Genomic DNA, 21,148 nt, shown 5'->3' with positions numbered 1-21,148 from the left:
ATTTATGATATGGAGTTCTTAACTCAGCTTATTGATGAATCTAAGTCGAACATAGAGGGACAGTGGCTGCCCTTTTTTGAGAAATATGGATGGTCTTCCTGACGTTGTTGGGAACATCAAAGGAATCGGACTGGCAGCTTATAGGTTTGGGGGGGAATGTGGTGAGGGTGGGGTGAGGGGCCGGTGATGAACAAGCTAAAACGATGGTGGAAGAGCCCATCGTTCAAGCATGCACAGTAGAGCTACTCTGAACAAGAAGGGAAAAAACGCTCAGTTGGTCCGACCCCGGAAGTAACAACAATTGATTGGTCCATGGCTAAGGGAGGGGTGGTATTGTTAAAAGCGAAACAAAAAGATATGCTGTGATTGTTAATGTATGATGTTATAACCTAAATGCCAATAAAATCTAATTTTCAAAAAAAGATACAAACTTTAGAATTGAATTTCTGACTAGCTGACAATCAATATTTCCAATTAAAATGTTTAACGGTATCTATGGTCTGAAGTCATTTTAAGAAATTGCAGAATTGGAAAACCCTGGATGAAGCTGCTGAAAGATGACTGGTTGTGGTTAGACGTTGCTTGCAGAACCATTGGCTGGTACCTTGTGGATTTTAGATGCCCCATAGTAAGCAACCATTGAGTCTTATGCTCATCTATAATGGTGAGATACCCTTGGCAATTCCACACTGCAAACCCACAAATTGCCTGAGATGTTCTGCTATCAATGTTGGTGACACAAGTCCTCGGAAGGTGTTCATCTTTCCGTAATCTTGGGAGTCAGAGCTGTTATACTTGTAATGTGTGGCATGCCCTCTTTATCACCTTCTTGTGCTGATAAAGGCCAAATGTGTTAGTACAGACTGTCTTTTGGTGGACTACAAAATGATTTGGTGTGTTGGCTCCTAGCTCAGTGCTATCAGTAGTGGGATGACAGGTTCTCTTTGGTCCATTTGGGTGGGATGCAATAGAAGATTCAAGAAGACAATTAATGTGTCTGATCTCATTTGAGACTTTGGAAATAGTCTTTGTTGGTGGGGGCGTGAATTTGGCCCATTGTGCAGCATCCATTGTTCATGTCATTTTATGTGGACATATTTTTAGCATTCTGTGTGTGTTGAAATGTTTGGTTCATGTTAGCTTGAGACCATTCTATGGGAGAGACTTTTTTCTTTCGTAAGCTTACAGGGGTGTTTTCCTGCTCTGTCTGGGCACCAGCGTGTCTGTCTCTTCCACTGACTGTACCACTTCAGGTTGCTTAGGTGGTCTATACTTGCTATCCTTGCATTGTGGTGTGTCTCTTCTGCTCACTTTACCACTTCTGGCTGCTTCCTTTGTGCAGGCTATTCTTGTAGTGGCGTGCGTCTCTTCCACTCACCATAACATGCCTGTTTGCTTGCTTTGTGTGTTCTATGCTTGCTATTCTTGTAGTGTGGTGTGTCTCTTCCACTCGCTGTACCACTTCTGGTTGCTTGATTTGTGCAGGCTATTCTTGCTATACGTGTAGTGGGGTGTGTCTCTTCCACTCACCATACCACGCCTGGTTGCTTGCTTTGTGCAGGCTATGCTTGGTATTCTTGTAGTGTGGTGTGTCTCTTCCGCTCACTGTACCACTTCTCATTGCTTGCTTTGTGCAGACTATTCTTGCTATTCTTGTAGTGGGGTGTGTCTCTTCCACTCACTGTACCACTTCTGGTTACGGACTTTGTATAATCTATGCTTGCTATTCTGTAGTTGGGTGCTTCTCTCTGTACCACTCTGTGTGCTTGCTTTGGGCAGTCTATGCTTACTATTCTTGTACTGTGGTGTGTCTCTTCCACTCAATGTACCACTTCTGGCTGTATGCTTTGTGCAGTCTGTGCTTGCTAATGTTGTGTCGCTTCCACTCACTGTACCACGTTTGGCTGCTTGCTTTTGGCAGACTATTCTTGCTATTCTTGTAACGGGGTGTGTCTCTTCAACTCACCATATCACTTCTGGTTGCTTACTTTGTATGATCTATGCTTGCTATTCTTGTAGTGGGGTGCTTCTCTCTGTACCAGTCTGTGTGCTTGCTTTGGGCAGTCTATGCTTACTATTCTTGTAGTGTGGTGTGTCTCTTCCACTCACTGTACCACTTCTGGCTGCTTTCTTTATGCAGTCTATTGTGCAGCCTATGCTTGCTTTTCTTGTAGTGGGGTGCTTCTCTCTGTACCACTTCTGTTTGCCAGCTTTGGTCAGTCTATGTTTACTATTCTTGTTGTGTAGTGTGTCTCTTCCACTCAATATACCACTTCTGGCTGCTTGCTTTGCACAGTCTATGCTTGCTATTCTTGTAGTGTGGTGTGTCTCTTCCACTCACTGTACTATTTCATGCTGCTTGCTTTGCGCGGTCTATGCTTTCTATTTTTCTAGTGTGGTGTGTCTCTTCCACTCACTGTACCCTTTTTGGTTGCTTGCTTTGCGTGGCTTATGCTTGCTATTCTTGTAGTGTGTTCTATCTCTTCCACTCACTGTACCACTTCTGGCGGCTTGCTTTGCACAGTCTATGATTGCTATTCTTGTAGTGTGGTCTGTCTCTTCCACTCTCTGTACCAATTATGGTTGCTTGGGTTATGTGTTCTATGCTTGCTATTCTTATAGTGTGGTGTGTCTCTTCCACTCGTTGTACCACTTTTGGCTGCTTGGTTTACGCAGTCTATGTTTGCTATTCTTCTAGTAGGGTGGGTTTCGCCCACTCACTGTGCTACTTCTGTTTGCTTGCTTTCCTCAGTCTATGCTTGCTATTCTTGAAGTGTGGTTTGTCTCTTCCACTCACTGTACCACTTCTGGCTGCATCCTTTGCTCAGTCTATGCTTGCTATTCTCATAGTGTGTTGTGTCTCCTCCACTCACTGCAACACTTCTTGTTGTTTGCTTTTTGCAGTCTATGCATGCTATTCCTGAAGGGTGTGGGAGGATGCAATGACTATAGTGGCGAATACTCTGTATTGCCATCTTTGTTGGCAGATGCATGTCGTGTGTGGGGCCTGCCAGCTTGCCTTTTGATTACTTATTTTTACTGGCACTATGGGTATTTTGTTGTAGTTCTTCATACCTCTGTTAGCTTAATTTGTGGTCACACCAGCCCTCCTACCTGTTCCTATTGGTACTGACTGAGTGGATATGTTTTTCTTATTCCTAATTTACTTCTCTGCCTCTGTAATGCACTCCTTTGGGCATTTCCTGAATGTCAGTTGTGACTAGGTTACAAATGTATATATGCATTATCTCATTTGTTAATTTGTTGGATGTCCGTTTTCACCACTGTGTGTCATTTGACTGTGTTGGATAGTGTGTTGAGTAGATGAGTTCTGTTTCAGGAACACCTTTTATAGTAGCCTCTGGCACAATAGTTGACTTGCTCAACCACATGCTGCACCAGTCTTGACCCACTCATCCCTGTTCAGGGTACTGTGAGAGCAAGTAACATTAACATTGGTATCAGGTAATATTATCCTCACCTATAATATCGCCATATATATGGTTGTGGGTTAAGGCCATAGCCAATATTATTAGTGGGGATAATTTATGTGGTTATTAGGTCCGGGTCTTGCGGGGGTGTAACCCGCTCCATTAAAAAAATGATGGGGGTTGCAGGGGTATCCCCCGCAGGTTCCATGGCTTATTATCGCTGCAAAAATAGAGCAATACTTTTGTATGGCAATAATTTGGTGGGGATATTAACACATGGAACCTTAACATTATAGTATTAGGACTTTAGAGGTCTGTACTATTGCTGAGGTGTGACCATGTCTGCATTGTGTTTTCAATATGTCTTATGTGGCTGTCCTTGTAAGGCAATGTGTACTAGGATTTTCTTAAAAACGTCAATCTTCACAGACAGATTGATTACAGCAGCTATGCAAGTTTATTCTCATTTGCAAAAAAGGGCAGTTCTCAAGAATATTTGGAAACATTATTTAGTGATTTTATGAAAATGTTCTTTTAACTGTCAGACCCTCTGTGCCCAGTTCATTCAGAGAATACGCATCCCTGTGCAGTGCCCAATGTGCCCAGCACAGAGGTTCCCGGGGATTACACAATGCCCAGCTCACTCTATTCATAAAGGTAAACTGTGTGTTGTGGGGGAGCCAGGTGAACAGTGCAAGGCTGCACAGGCTTTCCTTGATGAATACATAGGTATTCAGCATGGTCTCAATAAGCATGTTTTGTATTGGCCCATTGTAAGGCCTGCTGATTCTGGCATTGTAATCCTGCATGAGGGTCCTTAAAGGGCCAGTCATGTTAAATTGAAATTTGACTGGAAATTGCATTTGGGTGTTTCGCTAATGTGTAAAAGCATGTTTAGGTTTTCAGTAGTTCAAGAAAACAGCAATACACGCAAGGGGCAACAATGTCCCATCTCAACTTTGCGCCATCCCCTGGGTCTGTCGAATCGGGTAGGGGAAAGGAAGGAAATTAGCTCCGATTTTAAAGTATGTCAGGCCTATGAATATGAGATATGCACTCAAGGGGCAACAATATCCCATCTCGGCTTTGCCAAGTCCCCGGGGTCTGTCGAATCGAGTAGGGGAAAGGCAGGGAATGACATCAGATTTTAAAGTACATCAGGCCTATGAATATGAGATATGCACTCAAGGGGCAAAAATGTCCCATCTCTGCTCTGCCCCTTCCCCTGGGTCTGTTGAATCGGGTAGGGGATGTGCACATAAACGTAAGGCAAGAAACTTTTGATGTCTGTTTTCACGTACTTACTCAAATGATCCCAAGTGTGCACCTGTTCTCCCCATAGACATACATGCATTTGCCCATTTGTGAATTGAGCAGAATACATATTGGATCATTGTTCCATTTTCAGAAGTGAGCCTGCAAATCGAAAATCTGCTGTGCCCTATTTGTCCATCTTCCCTACAGGAAAAGCAGCCACAATCACACACATCTTCCTTCACTAATTCTCTAATCAAATGCACCTACCGACAATTAAATATTGCTGTGTATATTTAAAAATCATAGTTTCACTGTTGCTTGGAATCCCAGGATAAAGGGACACGTTATGGTTGGGGATCCCCCTTCATGAGTTTGAAAACAGAATACAGAGCAAGGATGCATGAAAAGACAAGTGGCTGCCTCCCCCCATCAGGTTAGATATCCCCAGAGCCTCTAACAGATTCTGGAGTGGCTAAAGGTAGAAAATGAAAGGCAGACATCCTATCATTAGTGAATGCAGACATTACTTGCAATATTGCAAAATGTTCTATGCAGTAAGAACAATTAGAAAATTCCCAGACAATGTTGATAAGCTGTACCTCCGGTAAATACTGGTGCTTTTTTACTTGTAATATTTCAGTGTACCTGCAAGGTCCATAAAGGAATTTTCAGAGCGCCCATTAGCCTGTGCAAACTTACATTCATTTTCATAGAGGTGGTATTGCATCCCCAAGAGGCCAACAGACTTGCAAAAGGTGTAGGTCGATGAGCTCTTTTTCTTGGGGCAAAGCTTGAGGATCTGTGAAGACAAAGAACCAGCTGAAGTGATGAGACGTCAGAGCGTGACATGGAGCATGACAATGCAAACTAGCTGTGCGTAAGGTTGAAGAGGAGTAGATCCTCCCCCCTTTGGTGATAGACAGTTGAAAATGTAGTTTAGGGCATATGCCCTGTCTTCCTGTCTAACATTGTAAAATTCAGAAGCATTGTTCATTGAGGCAGCAAGGCTGTCCTTATTATAGGCAGGTACATTCAAACATAGGTGAGACTGCAAACATTTATTTAGGACAACATAAAAACATAAAGACATGCTTATATTGCGCAAAACATAATCAACATAGAATATACATTTCTGATATAGAATATAGGTCAGCAAAAGGCAGCCCTTTTCCCCAAAATGAATGTCACATCATGCATTACATATGGCTATAGGCCATAACTGTCATGGAAAATCAAAAGTGCTGGAAGCACAGGAATACAGTGCTGTGTGCAACTCAGAAAGGGAGTGCTTGACAGAAGCCAATAGGCAGTGAGTCAGCAGTTTAAATGGTAGGAATATACAGTTTTATGTTGTCCTAAATAAATGTCCTAAATAAATCTGTGGTTTTCAAAGTGGTTTTATAAATAAAATGTGGCAGTAGGCTGAAGCAGACAAGCTAGGTGAGATGACCTTGGAGATGGTGTGCTAAGAAGTCTGGAGTAAATGTGTCACACTCAGAATTGCTATTTTCCACTTTTAAAGTTGCAACACATGTCGTGTGATGCAGAAAATGTGGACAACACCTAGTCATGTTAATTAGCATAATATGAGGTCATTGTCTTATCGTGCAATGCTTTATTTTCTATAAAAGTGTGTTCATACTAGACAAGCTTTGAGTCTTTGCAGTGCTAACTGACATCTATGTCATGGGTTACAGCTCCCAGCCAGCTGAAGAATAAAGGTGTGTTGCTGTCTGCACAATTCCATCTCTGAAAGGGCTTTCATTGAATTATGTTGAGAAGACACCTCCTCAACAAGCTTTTAATACTGAACGAGAACACCCTATTCAAGTTTGCAGAAAAGGAGATCAGGCCATTGTGGTTGTGATTCTGAAGTAATGAAACCATGTTCTTGTCCCAGCTATCAATTGTTTCTACAACTCTTTGAACTCTTTAAAATCTGCAAGGAGCTGGCTGATCCTGCTGCAGTCCCTACTTCTCCTGTCCCCTCCCAGACCCTCTGCATGGCTCTGGCTTCTAATTTCATCTCTAAAACTCAGGACATGCTGTCCACCCTCCCCTCCTCTCTCTTCACTACCTCTGGCCCTCCGGCAGCCAACTCTCCTCCTCTTTCTCTTCCTTTCCTCTGTTGTCCCCTGATGAGATTTCCATACATGTCCGATCTATGAAAGTCTCTCCAAAACAGGTTCTCCTCTGTTCATCCAAAACCATCAAGGACCATATTGACACCCTTGTTCCTGCCCTGGCTGACTTCTACAACCACTCCTACTCCTCTGGAGCCTTCCCCTTATCTGAAGCACTCTCTTGTGCACCCTCTTCTAAAGAAACCCCCTGCCGATCCCTTCTGCCCGGCCAACTGTCTCTATCACTCCTTTCCTGGGCAAATTCCTGGAAAATCTGGCCATCTCCCATCTTAATCTTCAAACTGATTCTATTGGCTGTCTCCATGAACATCGTTCTGGCTTCAGAGCAGCCAGAAGCATGGAAACTGCGCTCCTGAACATCCGTGAAGACCTGCTCTGCAACCTTGATGCTAATCCCCACTCTGTCCTCATCCTACTTGATCTCTCTTCTGCCTTTGATACGGTTAACCATGTGATCCTGCTCAACTGCCTCAGTGATAATATGGGTATCATTGATAAGTCACTGGCCTGGCTGACCTCCTTCCTCTCCAACTGACCCTCACAGGTCCAACTTGGGTCCTTCATTTCCTCTATCTCACTCTCCACGTGTGGTATTCCCCAGGGTTTAACCTCTCTCCATGGCTCTTCAACCAATAACTGGCACCCCTCGCCCACCTCATTGCTGCTCTCTGCTCCAATTTTCAGTGCTATGCGGATGACATGTAGCTAGTTTTCAGGCTCCCCTTTGCCACCTCTTCTCCCTCTCTCATCTCTGACTGTCTATCTGCAATACAGGAGTGGTGTGCCGCCAATGACTTCTGCCTTAATGCCAGTAAGACAGAGATCCTCCTCATCGGCATTCCTGCACCTTCCTTTCCTGTCACTCTCTGGCTGGCCTCCCTTGGTCCTCTCTGTGAGCCCACCTGTGAGGCTAAGAACGTCTGGGTCATCTTCGACTCCACACATTCATTTTCTCCTGACATCTCTGACGTCTCCAATAAGTCAAACTACCAGCTGCACATCCTCTGAGATATTCTTCCTTTCCTCACCTTCCCTCAGAAGCTCACTGTCTCTAGAGCTCTGGTTCTCTCTAGGCTGGACTTCTGCAACAGCCGCTTCCTAAATCTGCCTGCCTCTACTCTCCACCCTCTGCAACTCATCCAGAACCGGACTGTGAGTCTTGTCCTTGCATTCAAGCCCAAGGATCGTTCTCTCCAGCCCTGTAATCTCTTCACTGGCTCCCAGTGGCTGCAAGGATCAAGTTCAAGAACCTTTGTATTGTCCACAAGGACTTCTGGGGCCTGGGACCACAATACCTTCAACTCTCCCTTCAGAAATACCTTCCTACTCAAGCTCTTCAATCCTCCACCTCCAACTCCCTCAGGGTCAGTCGCTTCTCCAAGCAATGAGCAGGGGGTAGATCTCTTTCCTCGGCTGGGGACTCCCTCTGGAACAGCCTCCCTTCCTCTCTGAAACGTGAGGAGAACCATCTTCGGTTCCAGAAGCACCTCAGGACCTTCCTCTTTGCTTGCTTTTGCCTTCTCTTCCTCTCCCTTGCTGATTTCTGTCTGTTTCTGCACCAGGCACCTGGTCACCCTCTGATTTCGGGCCCAGATCCCTGCCCACCCAGCCACACACCCACACTGCCCCCTGGCAACCCTTGCACTTGGATCTGTATCTGCAACCCTACAGTCCCTTTCATGCACTTATCAGACACCCACTGTCTGCGCCTTATTCTTGCACTTGCCACCTGTTGGCCACGCTACCTGTTGTTGTTCAATTGTTAAGCAGTTTCCACTCCTCCCCTTCCCCTTGCACGTTCCCTCTTTACTCCCCCCTGCACTTTCACGTTCTCAATGTCAGTGGGCCTAGCAAGATCATTGTTTTGTTTCCTCCCCTGTACCCCTCCCTTGCCTCGTTGCGCCCTGGAACATTTGTGTATGGACACAATATAAATAAAATATCATATCATATCCTTCCCTCTCATGCATGGGATATTGTTCTGAGCCTTTTGTTGTTGCTCATTACTGACACCTCTAAGAAAAGTAGTCATGGACTAGCTGTGATAGCTCAATGTCTTTCTACAGCTGACCTCTACTACTTCACCATGGCATATCTTCACTAGAGCCACCCATCTAGCAGATCATTTTTTCTCTCTGAACCATGAAAGTTAGTCGTTTTCCCAATGATCCATGACATGTTTTAATGCCAGTGTCTGATTCTGAGCTGGGCTGTCAATTCCCAACAATCATGGCTCATACAGTCCAAATATCTACAAGCTGAGCTCATTCACCCCCTTATCATGACAACACATCCCTAAGCCCAGCCATCTCTTTAGCGGCACAGGTAACATCAACATTGATAGCTCATATCTAAAATGACCCCACCACGGCACCATGCCGCAGCCATTAAAGCTGCTCCCTAAGCCCATCTTTTCAAAATCAACCAAGATATGGAAAAGCCCACAACAGCTCACATGAACCCCATTGTGTCTTCACTCACAGCTGAGCCATAATCATTCAAGCTGTGTTGCATGTACAAGGGAAACCATGTACAAACACGCAGGGCACAGGGATATATCACATTTGATATGGTGCTACTAGAGAACAATGGAACCTCTGAATCAAATCTCAGAATGAATCGCCCTTACTTTTGAACAAGACATACCAATAAAACAATGTATCTATCTGGGAGATGAATAAGGCAATTATCAAAATCCAAAAGATGTTTTATTTTCAAGAAGCATGAGGATTGCCAAGGAGATGGTGCTCAGATTGTTGATAACTGAGTGCATGAACTACTCTCTCGGTCAACCTCTGAACAACAGTTGTGGCTTGGAAAGTCGTGGGGATATCGTGTCTCCAGTCCTTAAAGTATATGGCTGATGTGTGTTGCAAGGGGTTTTTACTTTTCACTTCCCTAGCTCCTGTCTGGAGGTGCTCCCTCCCCTATTCCCATGCAACCCCCATACTCCCTCTCAGAACCAATAATTATGCTGCAGTGGCTTAGGCAGCTTTTGAGGCCTGATGGGGTACAGGCATTGTAAGCAATTCAAGGTCTGTGGCTGTTAGTGAATGTCTTCAAGTGACTGAGAATTGCGATGCAGATATAAAGAACATAGTGCAAAACGATGGGTTTAAATGGTGCATTTTACAGCACACCTTTTGTGACAAATGCGGTAAAAAAGGTGACAAGGTCCACTTCTTGGCCTTAAGTGCCGGAAGTGTCATAGCCCTAGGGGCCATGGATGCCCCTACACGCCAGGATGCTGGCCCCAGAGGAGGTATATGGGGTTCCCATTGGGCACTGCAGTGAGGCCCACTTGCTCAGCACGGGACTGTCACAAGGGTACTGCATCTCCCTCAATCTCTCTGTTTCCAAAACACACTATCAAGGCCACCGCTAGCTAAAAGCACTAAACCGCCTTTAACCAGAAGCTCTTAGAAGACAACAAAGGCCTGCCCATAAAAAGAGGGCTTAATCACCTTCAGTCACTGTACATAATTTTCTCATGCCTACCGAGAAATGTAAAGCCTTTTGCCTGCAACACGTATTTGGCCTGGCCATGAAATATGGCACATTCAGTTACAGCCACTAAATATAATAATCTCCTGCCTCCCAAGAGTTATAAAGTCCCATGCAAGTGTAGACTGGTCTAGGATGTCAATAGAATGCCAAACACTTCAGACATGAACTGAAAAGCCCTGAAAATTGGGATTCCTTAAGGAATCAATTTGTTCTGAAAATGGTCAGTGGATTGATCCAAGGGTTTCATGTGGTTTGGGCTAAATAAAAAGTGTAAATAGGCATGCATTGTGTGGTTTTGGTATACCTCTAGTAAGGCAGAGTCTAGCAAGGTGATGTATACAAACATTAGGCTACAGTTGAGAAGAGTTGGAAAATGAGAGTAGGGTTTGGTTGACAGACAGGTAGAACATGAAAATAGGATTTAGTTGACAGAGTGGTAGAAAAAAAAATAGGACATATTTTTGTCATTACTCCTGACCTTACTGCATCACAATTACCACTTTGCTTGGCATACACCCATGTGACATTCCTTGTAGATATGAGAAGAATTTCACAGAGTTATTTGGAGAAAGGCAGGATATTACCTTCATTTGCTCTAAATCAGCATGCAATAGTTTATTGGCTGTACATAAGTGTGGCCTTCTTCTAATGATCAGACCCAATACTTTTCCCAATTTGCAAAGTTGCAAATAACAAACTGTAGAATTTATTTCAGGCCAGATAGTGCATTGAGAGGCTGTAACTGTGTTGTCTTGTTATGGCCAGACCAAATACTAGTTGCAGAGAAAAAGTTCTAGTTCTTGGCAATCAAGAGGAGATTGCATTCAGCAGCTGGAAATCAGTGCCCCACCCTTGAGTAGTCGGGAGTGGGGCCAGAACTTACGCAAGTTGAGAAATTGTGAACAATTCAACTTAAAATCTGTTCAAGTAAGAGAGTGCATTCGGATGTATGTGATCTGCCCTTGAAAATCATGTTTGCGAGCACACTGCCCGCAGTAAAACTGACAGTTCATTGAAAACAGGGGCCCAAACAATGTCCCCTGCCTCCATTGTTAAGAGTGCAGGGGACACCCCTGCAAGCCCAGAGGCTGCAGATACCTGAACATGAGGAGCGGGGGGCCACAACCGCATCCCCTGCACCTCATGTTCAGGTAAGTAGGTCAAAAGGGAAGAAGGTAAAAACGTACAGCTATAATTAGGTCAACAAGACCTAACAAACAAAAATAAACGAGCAAATTGGGTAAGACTGTGCATTCAGTAGCTGTAACCGAGTTACATGTTTGTGTCCACACTACATATTAGTGGCAGAGAATACGTCTTGTGCATCTTGGTAGGTAAGCAAGGACTAAATTAATTAGCAGTAAGTGACTGCACTTGTTTAGTAGTATGGAGGAAAGTACCCCAGCAACTGGCCAACCTGCATGGCATCAGAACATGATGTTTCTTGACTGTATGAGGAAACAGGCATCAAAGATTGGCTTGGAAGCAGGCCATGGATTACATTCCGTGAATGTGTAAGATAGTGTGTCATCATTTAGTGGCCAGACAAAATACTTCTTGCTTGCAAAGTTGTAAATAACGAATCTCAGAATTCTTATTAGGAAAAGAGTGCATTTAGTTGCTATAGGGATGCTAGATGGTGACATCTCTATCTCTGTGGCCTTCCATGGGCAGCTAGTACTGTACCCGGGGGAGTAAGCGTGCAGAGTGTGTGGTGAAAGCTTGCTCTGTTTGTGTGTATATGTGTCAAGACTGAAGGGGCCAAGCCACCCCTATATGCATCTTGTTGCCAAGAAGCAAGCTACCCTATACTGATGCTACTTCAGTGCCTCTGAACGAAACACAAAGGTATGCAAAATGCCCAGGGTGTGGGACCCCTGAATAGAGGAAAAACATCAGCCAGAAAAAAACATCTAGCAAACCCAGATCAATTGGATCCAAGTCCAAAGTCTTTTGCAGGAGGGACAGGTGAAAACCAACAATGCACCAATGTGGCTTTTTGTGTAGTGCACATGAAGTAAGGGATCATCCTAAAGCATGGACTCCATTGCAAACATGTACAATTGAAAACAGGCTTTATATAATCATTGACTAGTTCATTGACTAGTTCGTTTTATTAGTTAGTTAATGTGCTAGTGTTATTACGAGATGTGTCACAATATGTGTACATCCTATTACAGTAAATATATGGTTCCTGTCGTGTATGAGCTTTTGTGCTCCAATAATTTGGTTTCGGACAACGATTGCACAGTGAGTACAACATTAACATTTAGAGTGCACCCGGGATGAATGAAAATGGCATTGAAGAAGTGCCCGGGGGCCATGTGGAAGTGGTCTGTGCCCATTCTCTTGGAGAATTGTGAAAGTAGAATGTGGCAATTGTCTGGGGGCAATGTGCCAGTCTCATGCAGCAATGGTCCATCGGGATTGTAATAATGTCACACGGAAAATATCTGTGTGTGATGGGAAAGTGGCAGGAGGCTACTACCTGCCAGCAAAGAGAACGTGGCATGTAGACTTCTTCTGTAGGCATTTTGAAGGTTGCAGGGGGCAATTGTCTGGGCGCTTATAAAAGTGTCATGGAGCAATTATTCTAGGAGATTGTGGAAGTATCATGGGCCCACTATCTGGGAGAAATGTGAACGCGGCATGCGGCCATGATTTTAGGGCAATGCGAAAGTACTTGGGGGAAATATTTTGGGCAATTTTCAGGGACTATGGTACTGGTTTAAAGTGGGATGGGCAATGTCTTGGGGCAAAAGTACAATTGTAAAGACAAATGTGGCAATGTTCTATAGTTCATGTGAAAGTGTCATGCGGTGCGGTTTCTGGGTTTTTTGGAAAGTAGCATAGGGCCAGGGGCAATATGAAAGGCACGAGGGCCTTTTTCTGGAGCAATATGAAACTGGCAAGGCAATTTGCTTAGCTAGAAAAACAATATCAACATCTTCTCGACCAGGTGAACTCCAAATTGGTGTGAGAATTCATACCCAGAGCAAGACCAAGGCTCTCTGAGAATATAATTGTGAAAGAGAACCAAAAGGAGGAATTCTCCCTGCCACCTCCCCGAATGAATTCCATGTTTGACAGGAAAGTATTTCACTCAAATAAGCTGCCTGATTCATGGAATTATTTGCGTGGAAAACGCAGATTTGCGCGCCTTTCTGCCTGAAAATCCCCATACTTCAAACAGGGATTTTCTGGCAGAAAGGCGCGCAAATCTGCGTTTTTCAGGCAAATAATTCCATGAATCAGGCTGTAGATGTTTAAGCATGGCTGCTTTAACACTTGAAATGTATATTATTATCAGTATTAGTCATATTAATAATAATAAAAATAATGGACTTGTGTCTTTTCTTCTCCGAAAATGTTAATTGAAGTACTGAGTGGGAATGTTTAGAAGCAACTGTGCAGTAAGATTTAGGACACTCAAAGGTAGGAAGTACCATAGGTTTTAGAGAATTAAAAGTGGAACCATATCTAACAAATGCATTTGTATTACACCCTGTGGGAAAATAGTTTGTATTGTGTAGCCATCTTCTTGAACCCTAAAATTTGGATGGATACCAGGCAGATGACAAAAGCTGGATACTGATTTTGTGTGGAGTGTGCTCGGGCTTGCGAGGAAGAAGCAGGAACTCTACTTGATCTCGATGTGTAACATGGGTTTGCATACATGTATCCACATGTTCACATATGCATTTCTATGTGTGCAGGCCCATAGTTATGTATTTATTTATTTGGCAGATGTTAGAAAGAAGTTGCCGGGACACATGTACATGATGTTTAGGGCATTTGTGGTACCAACACATGACACAAGAACACATCCACAAATTACTTCCCACTTAGGGACTTCACCAGGCAAGTTTTTCCAAAACATTGAAGAATTACTACCATTTATACACTATTGGACAGCCATTTAAACATTATTGGAAGGCTCAAAGTACATAGAAAAATACTACATACATGTCTCTCCTTTTTCAAAATACTTTTTGTTGAATGTATATATCTTATAAATGTGTTTGTGGAAGTTGAATAAAAATAACTTTTTGTGTGAATAGATTTTCAAAGAGAATCTCTATGTATTCCAACTCTTCAAGTTGCCAGCACCAGCACAGGACATAACTAAATCTGTAACATCATACCCGAGCAGTGATGGAAAATATTGCCAGCCATGAAGTGAAATTTCATGTTGGCGGAGAACATATAATATTATCCAAATCCTGGAATGTCACGTATGTTCTCCGAACATGGGACGAAACAAGGGAAAGGAGAAGGGGACTAGAGCACAGGCACATAAAGGTATATACACTTACATGATGTGTAGATAGACACCACCAAAAGGGCAGGGAAAGGTGGCAGATTTTCATGTAAGCATTTGATTGAAGTTGCAATGAGTTGAGAGTTTCTTCAATAAAGTTAGAATGAATTGAGTGTTCCTGAGGATATTAAATATCAGCTTAATTGGAAAAAAGATCAGAAAATGCAATTTTGTTGTTCTACAGATTTTGAGTTCCCGGACATGCTTTGAGGTTTGCTAACTTTTACTGGGGGCCTGTAAACTCCACGCTACACGAGGTGAACGGTAGATGTATAGGGTGAGAGGGGATACCAGACGGTGTCATTTCACAGGACCAGAGACCTGACTGCAGGACTGCGGGCACACATATAAACTCCACGCTACACAAGGTGAGCGGTAGATGTATAGGATGAGAGGGGATACCAGAGGATGTCATTTCACAGGACCAGAGACCTGACTGCAGGACTGCGGGCACGCATATAAACTCCACGCTACACAAGGTGAGCGGTAGATGTATAGGATGAGAGGGGATACCAGAGGATGTCATTTCACAGGACCAGAGACCTGACTGCAGGACTGCGGGCACGCATATAAACTCCACGCTACACAAGGTGAGCGGTAGATGTATAGGGTGAGAGGGGATACCAGAGGATGTCATTTCACAGGACCAGAGACCTGACTGCAGGACTGCAGGCACGCATATAAACTCCACACTACAGGAGGTGAACGGTAGATGTATAGGATGAGAGGGGATACCAGAGGATGTCATTTCACAGGACCAGAGACCTGACTGCAGGACTGCGGGCAAGCATATAAACTCCACACTACAGGAGGTGAGCGGTAGATGTATAGGGTGAGAGGGGATACCAGACGGTGTCATTTCAAAGGACCAGAGACCTGACTGCAGGACTGCGGGCACGCATATAAACTCCACGCTACAGGAGGTGAACGGTAGATGTATAGGATGAGAGGGGATACCAGAGGATGTCATTTCACAGGACCAGAGACCTGACTGCAGGACTGCGGGTACGCATATAAACTCCACGCTACACGAGGTGAGCGGTAGATGTATAGGGTGAGAGGGGATACCAGACGGTGTCATTTCACAGGACCAGAGACCTGACTGCAGGACTGCGGGCACGCATATAAACTCCACACTACAGGAGGTGAACGGTAGATGTATAGGGTGCGAGGGGATACCAGACAGTGTCATTTCACAGGACGAGAGACCTGAGCCAAGGAATACGGGCACGCATATAAAGGTCCATTGGTCAAACTGCCGGTGTGTGAACCTAGACAGGGTCTCTGACCTGGCTCGAAACAGATTCTGATCGCGTTGGGTTGCTTGGCAGGGCCTGTGGCATGGCCAAAGGCCGTTTCCAAGGGCATGTGGCCACTGGTCCTGGTTTTGGTCAAAGGCCAAGGCGATTGGCCAATGGGTCCACAATGGGGGTTACGTGACCACTGCATCTCAGTGCAAACCATGCCAATGTCCACTGTGGCTGACCTGGTGGGAATGGGGATTGTCTTAAGACCCTTATTGCCCATGGCAGAAGGATATGGCCAGTGGCCCACAGAGCCTCAATGTGGGTAAAGTACCCAAATAGGCTTGGCCAAAGGCCAGGCCCAGTGGCTACTTTGGGTGGCTTAGTGGGGGCTGGCTAAATGCTACGCCCTGACAAAGACGACACATTCAAAACCTAATAGACTTGTTGCATGCCCAGTTACTCGAAAACCTACAATGGCAGTGTGGGCCGTACGGGGTGATAAGAGCAAATCAAACATTGGCAGAAGAAAAGAACACTTACCACCAACAGGTCATTGAAGAGAAACACCTCCCTTTGGTGTGCCGCCTGCTTCTGCAACTTATTCACATCGGTCACTTCAAAGAGTCGACTGCAGCAGACCAGTCGACGGTGCGGCACTGAAAGGACCTGTTAAGGGCGAGATCCAGAAACAAAGGCTGGCTTTGATAATATTGTTAAAGTGATTTGATTTCTGAAATTTTAAAGCGATCTCATTTTACTAGCATTGTGCAAGTATCACCCACTCCTCCACTTAAATGCATGCTGAGAACCATTCCCCACAACCAAGACAGGTTTCGACAGGAGAATCTGTCTGAACTGTGACACCCAAGATTACATGTCATATATTATATAATAACCCCAGACTGTAACATTGCTCACATTGCTTTTCTTTTCCCTTCGCCCTGCTGTGAACTTCCCCATTACTGCCAGCTCACCAGCATGGCATCTCCTGATCCACTGCATGGATGCCACTCTAACATTCCCTAGAAAGTCCAGTTTAAAGAGAATGTATTGTGGCACAGTGTGATGAGGAAGCAGTAGCGGCCGCCCTGGATCCCGGGAGAAAGGAGGGGTCTGCGGAAGAGATCAGCCGGGTGCCAATGCTGGCCTTTAAGGGAAAGGAAAACAAGAAAAAGACTACAGATCCCAGAATGCCCCACGGAACACCGCATCAGGGAGGAGGCCCACCGATGGGAAAAGAAAGGAAAATAAGGAAAGGGAAAACCGGGTTTTCTTATCGTATCAGACCCACCAGAACAGACACAAAGTACAGGGTTAACCCACAGCGGGCGGAGCAGGGAGGAGGTGGGGAATCAAGGTCAGGTGTGACAAAATCGTTGCTGGGAACACCCAGGGCTGATTACGAGGGAGGAGCGGGGCAAGGGTTAAAAGCAATTCCAAGAGACTCAGATGGGGTCTTGTCTTGCAGGAACTGCACGTGGTGATGGGCGCCGCACCCGATTAGAGTGAGACCAGCGGAGAGTACGAATGGGCTTACTAGGAAGAAGCAGAAAACCCACAGATTGACGCCGTACCTGGTCCGAGGCTCAAGACGGCATTCCAGAGAAGAAAAACGGCACCCGCAGGAAAATTATTACGAGGTGTGACTTGTGGACAATTGCTATTTTTGTTTATTTCGTTTGCCCGGCCGGCGAGCAGGTTGAGGGGTGAAAGCCTGTATGTGCCGGGGAAATATAAGAGACTATTTGGGATTTCTAAAAGCATAACCGCTGAATTGCAAGTAAAGCAAGTCGCATCGCCTATGGCTGCGAGGTGAAAGGAACCGTCATCAGTTGTCTGAATTCAACGACCTGTGAAGTGTTAGTTGTGAAAATAAACAACTTTCTAAGAAAAACCTTGTTTGTTTCCGGCTGACTACTTAACAGTGGTGGCAGCGGTGGGATCAAGAGGAACGCAAATCCCCATCAGCATGGAAGCCGTGTCAAAAGCACTGGCTGAAAGCCAACAGCAGCTGCAACAGTTAGTGCAAGTACAATGGAACCAAGCGCAAGCAGATCCACAGGCCCTACAACAGGCTCTGCAAGTGCAAACAGCAGCTCAGGAACAGAGCAGAGAAGCATTGAGGATTCTGGGTGAATCAGTGGCGACACAACGAGCACATCCGGCCATTCCACCTACCGTACTTCAAAAATACCAGGCGGGGGATGACCCCAGTTATTTCTTTGTAAACTTTGAAAGAATAGCCCGAACAGCACAATGGCCACAGGAACGATGGGCTTTCTTTTTGGCGCCCCTGCTTACGGGAGTGATGCAGGGCGCATATCAGGCGGCTAATCCCACAGGGGACACGCCATATGCGGACATCAAGAAATCAGTGTTGGAAAGACTGGGGATGGATGAGGAGTCTTATAGGCTCCAGTCTCGAGAAACCAGGCTCAAACCCGTGGAGAGCCCCAGGCAATTTTTCTACTGCGTTCAAGATTTAATGGAGAAATGGCTACAACCCAACACAGCCACGATTGACAGATTAAGGAAAATGTGATGTTGGAACAATTCATTGACGCCCTGCCTAGTCCCATCCAACGGTGAGTAAGGCAACATCACCACCTTACTCTGTCTGAAGCCATAGATGTGGCCACCGCCTATCAAAAAGCCGGAACACCCTGCACCTTCACGGCACTACCAGCGAGGCCCCACAGTGAAACTCCTATCATGCGCAGCAATTACCGGGGAGCCACCCAGGAACCACAGAATAGACCAGATCCTAAGCCCACCAACGGAACCAGCGTCCAAAAAGGACAGGCACCCCAATGCTTTGAATGTGGGGAATGGGCCAAATAGCCCGGTTCTGTGCCAGAAAAACCAAGGTAGAACCAATGGAATTGGAACATTACAAGCACCAGGATATCAGAAGAAACTGCCCTATGTGATAGAGGTAACAGTGGATGGACATCCCCAACCAGCCATGATGGACAGCGGTAGCAGGCAGACGGCCATACAACCGCATGTGAGTGAGCAAGACCCAGGAAAGGTGACAACCATTGACATAAAATGTGTACATGGGGATGTAAAAGGGTACCCTACAAAAGACATTGTGTTGGGGCTACAGGGACACGAGATACTAGTTAAAGTAGCCATTATTCCCACCATCCCAGCCCCGGTACTAATAGGGACAGATATTCCAGAATTTGACAAATGGTTAAAGGAAGCTCCATTTGCCACAACAGAGATCGGGGTACCGGCAAGAAGGGTAAAAACCACAAAGAGCCAGAGAAGGAGTATGGAAAAGAACAGGGAAAAAGGAATGGATATTGCCCTCATAGACTGGCAAGTGGGGTACCATCTTCCCTTGTTCTGGACCGAAACCGGACTGGATGAAACCCTAAAAAGGGCCAGGGAGCAAGCACAAGCAATGGGAGGGACCCCAGTTACCACTCCATACTTCAAGGAAAATCAAGTGCTAATAATATATAGAGGGATCCGAGGCTCGGACAACCAAGAGAGGGAGCAATTGCTGGTTCCCCAGTCATACCGGAAAACTCTGATTCAACTAGCACATGATCACACAACAGAGGGCCATTTAGCAGAAAACATGACAGTGAAAAGGGTGTTGCAGAATTTTTACTGGCCTGGAGTGTATCCGGAAATAGCCAGATATTTTCAGGAGTGTGCCATATGTCAAAAAACAAGTCCTCATACACCGGCTCCAGCACCTTTTCAAAGAATGCCTCTGATTAAGGAGCCCTTCCAGAGAATAGGAATGGACATTGTAGGGCCATTGGAGCCCACCAGTAGAGGGTTCCGGTTCCTCTTAGTGATTGTGGACTATGCCACTCGGTATCCCGAAGCTTCCCTTTAAGAGGAATCTCAGCAAGAAAGGTATGCGATGTGCTTATTCCGATCTTTGCTCAAGTGGGAATACCCATGGAAATAGTAACAGATCAGGGGAGTAACTTCATGTCGGTGGTTATGAAGGAGGTGTGCAAAGCCTTAGGAATTCAACACTTGAAAATCTCAGTGTACCATCCCCAAACGGATGGGCTGGTGGAACAATATAATAAAAATATTAAACAGATGATAAGAAGAGCCACCAGTCCCACAGTGTTGGGATGGGATCAGGTTTTATCGTGGGTGTTGATGGTACTAAGGGATACCCCACAATCCTCATCCGGATACTCCCCTTTTGAATTGTTATTCGGAAGACAGCCCAAATCCATACTGGGATTACTAAAAGACACCTGGGAACAACAGGCGGAAACCTCGCTAACAGACTATGTTAATGAACTAAGAGAACATATAGGTAAACTGGGAGATTTTGCTCATGAAAACCTGGAGCGGGCCCAAGAAAGACAAGAGAAGTATTATGATCAAGGGAGCCGACCTCGATCTTTTAAGGTAGGGGATAAGGTGCTGGTTCTACTGCCTACCCACACAAACAAAATGTTGGCCCAGTGGAAGGGCCCGTATCAAATAACCAAAAACCTGGACCCGGTGAACTATGAGGTGGAACAACCTGACTGGAAAAATAGATTTCAGAATTACCACATTAACTTGCTCAAGTTGTCGAAAGAAGGAACACCGGGCGTATTATGTGCAACACTCTCAAACATGTCAGTCTCAGAGCAAATGGTCCTTAATAGCCGTAGTAGCCGGCAAGAGGTGGAAATGGGCGAACAGTTGAGTGAAACCCAAAAGACCGAATTATTGGATACCTTGAAACCGTGGGCTGAGATTTTTTCAGGAATACCAGGACGAACACATATGGCTACCCATTCATTACCCACGGAAGAAGGAAAAATTGTACGTCTCAGGCCTTACAGAATTCCGTAGTCAAAACGTGGGGAAATAGCCAAAGAAATAGCTAACATACTCGAATTGGGGACCATTGTGCCATCTAAAAGCACATGGTGTTCGCCCGTGGTCCTAGTACCTAAACCTGACGGTACTACCAGGTTCTGTATGGATTTTAGGCAGTTGAACACCATATCCCAATATGAAGCCTACCCAATTCCCCAAATTGATGAACTGAGAGAGGAGCTGGCATCAGCAGCATTCCTGAGCACCCTGGATTTAACAAAAGGGTATTGGCGGATTCCCCTCAAACAAGCAGACCAATAGAAAAATGCTTTTTCGACTCCTCAAGGCATGTTTCAGTTCACGGTGTTACCCTTTGGGTTGCATGGGGCACCTGCTACATTCCAAGCCTTAATGGATAAAATCCTGAGATCGCACAAAGAATAT

General features: G+C 45.2%; 1 protein-coding gene across 5 annotated transcripts in view; it reads right to left on the bottom strand.

Moving 5' to 3' along the window:
• Positions 1-21,148, bottom strand: part of IQSEC3 (IQ motif and Sec7 domain ArfGEF 3) — a 1,249,628-nt gene that overhangs the window by 107,033 nt on the left and 1,121,447 nt on the right. For all 5 annotated transcript variants that reach the window (XM_069628576.1, XM_069628577.1, XM_069628578.1 and 2 more), the window contains 2 exons: positions 16,448-16,573; positions 5,388-5,487 (listed from right to left, as the gene is read on the bottom strand). In XM_069628576.1, the coding sequence (XP_069484677.1) occupies positions 5,388-5,487; positions 16,448-16,573 (226 nt within the window). The remainder of the gene's footprint in view (positions 1-5,387; positions 5,488-16,447; positions 16,574-21,148) is intronic.

This window comes from Ambystoma mexicanum, chromosome 12 (assembly GCF_040938575.1).
Source record: "Ambystoma mexicanum isolate Mex_15411 chromosome 12, UKY_AmexF1_1, whole genome shotgun sequence".
Lineage (NCBI taxonomy): Eukaryota > Metazoa > Chordata > Amphibia > Caudata > Ambystomatidae > Ambystoma > Ambystoma mexicanum.
Note: the sequence above shows the minus strand (reverse complement) of the source record. Positions and strands in the feature narration are given on the sequence as shown.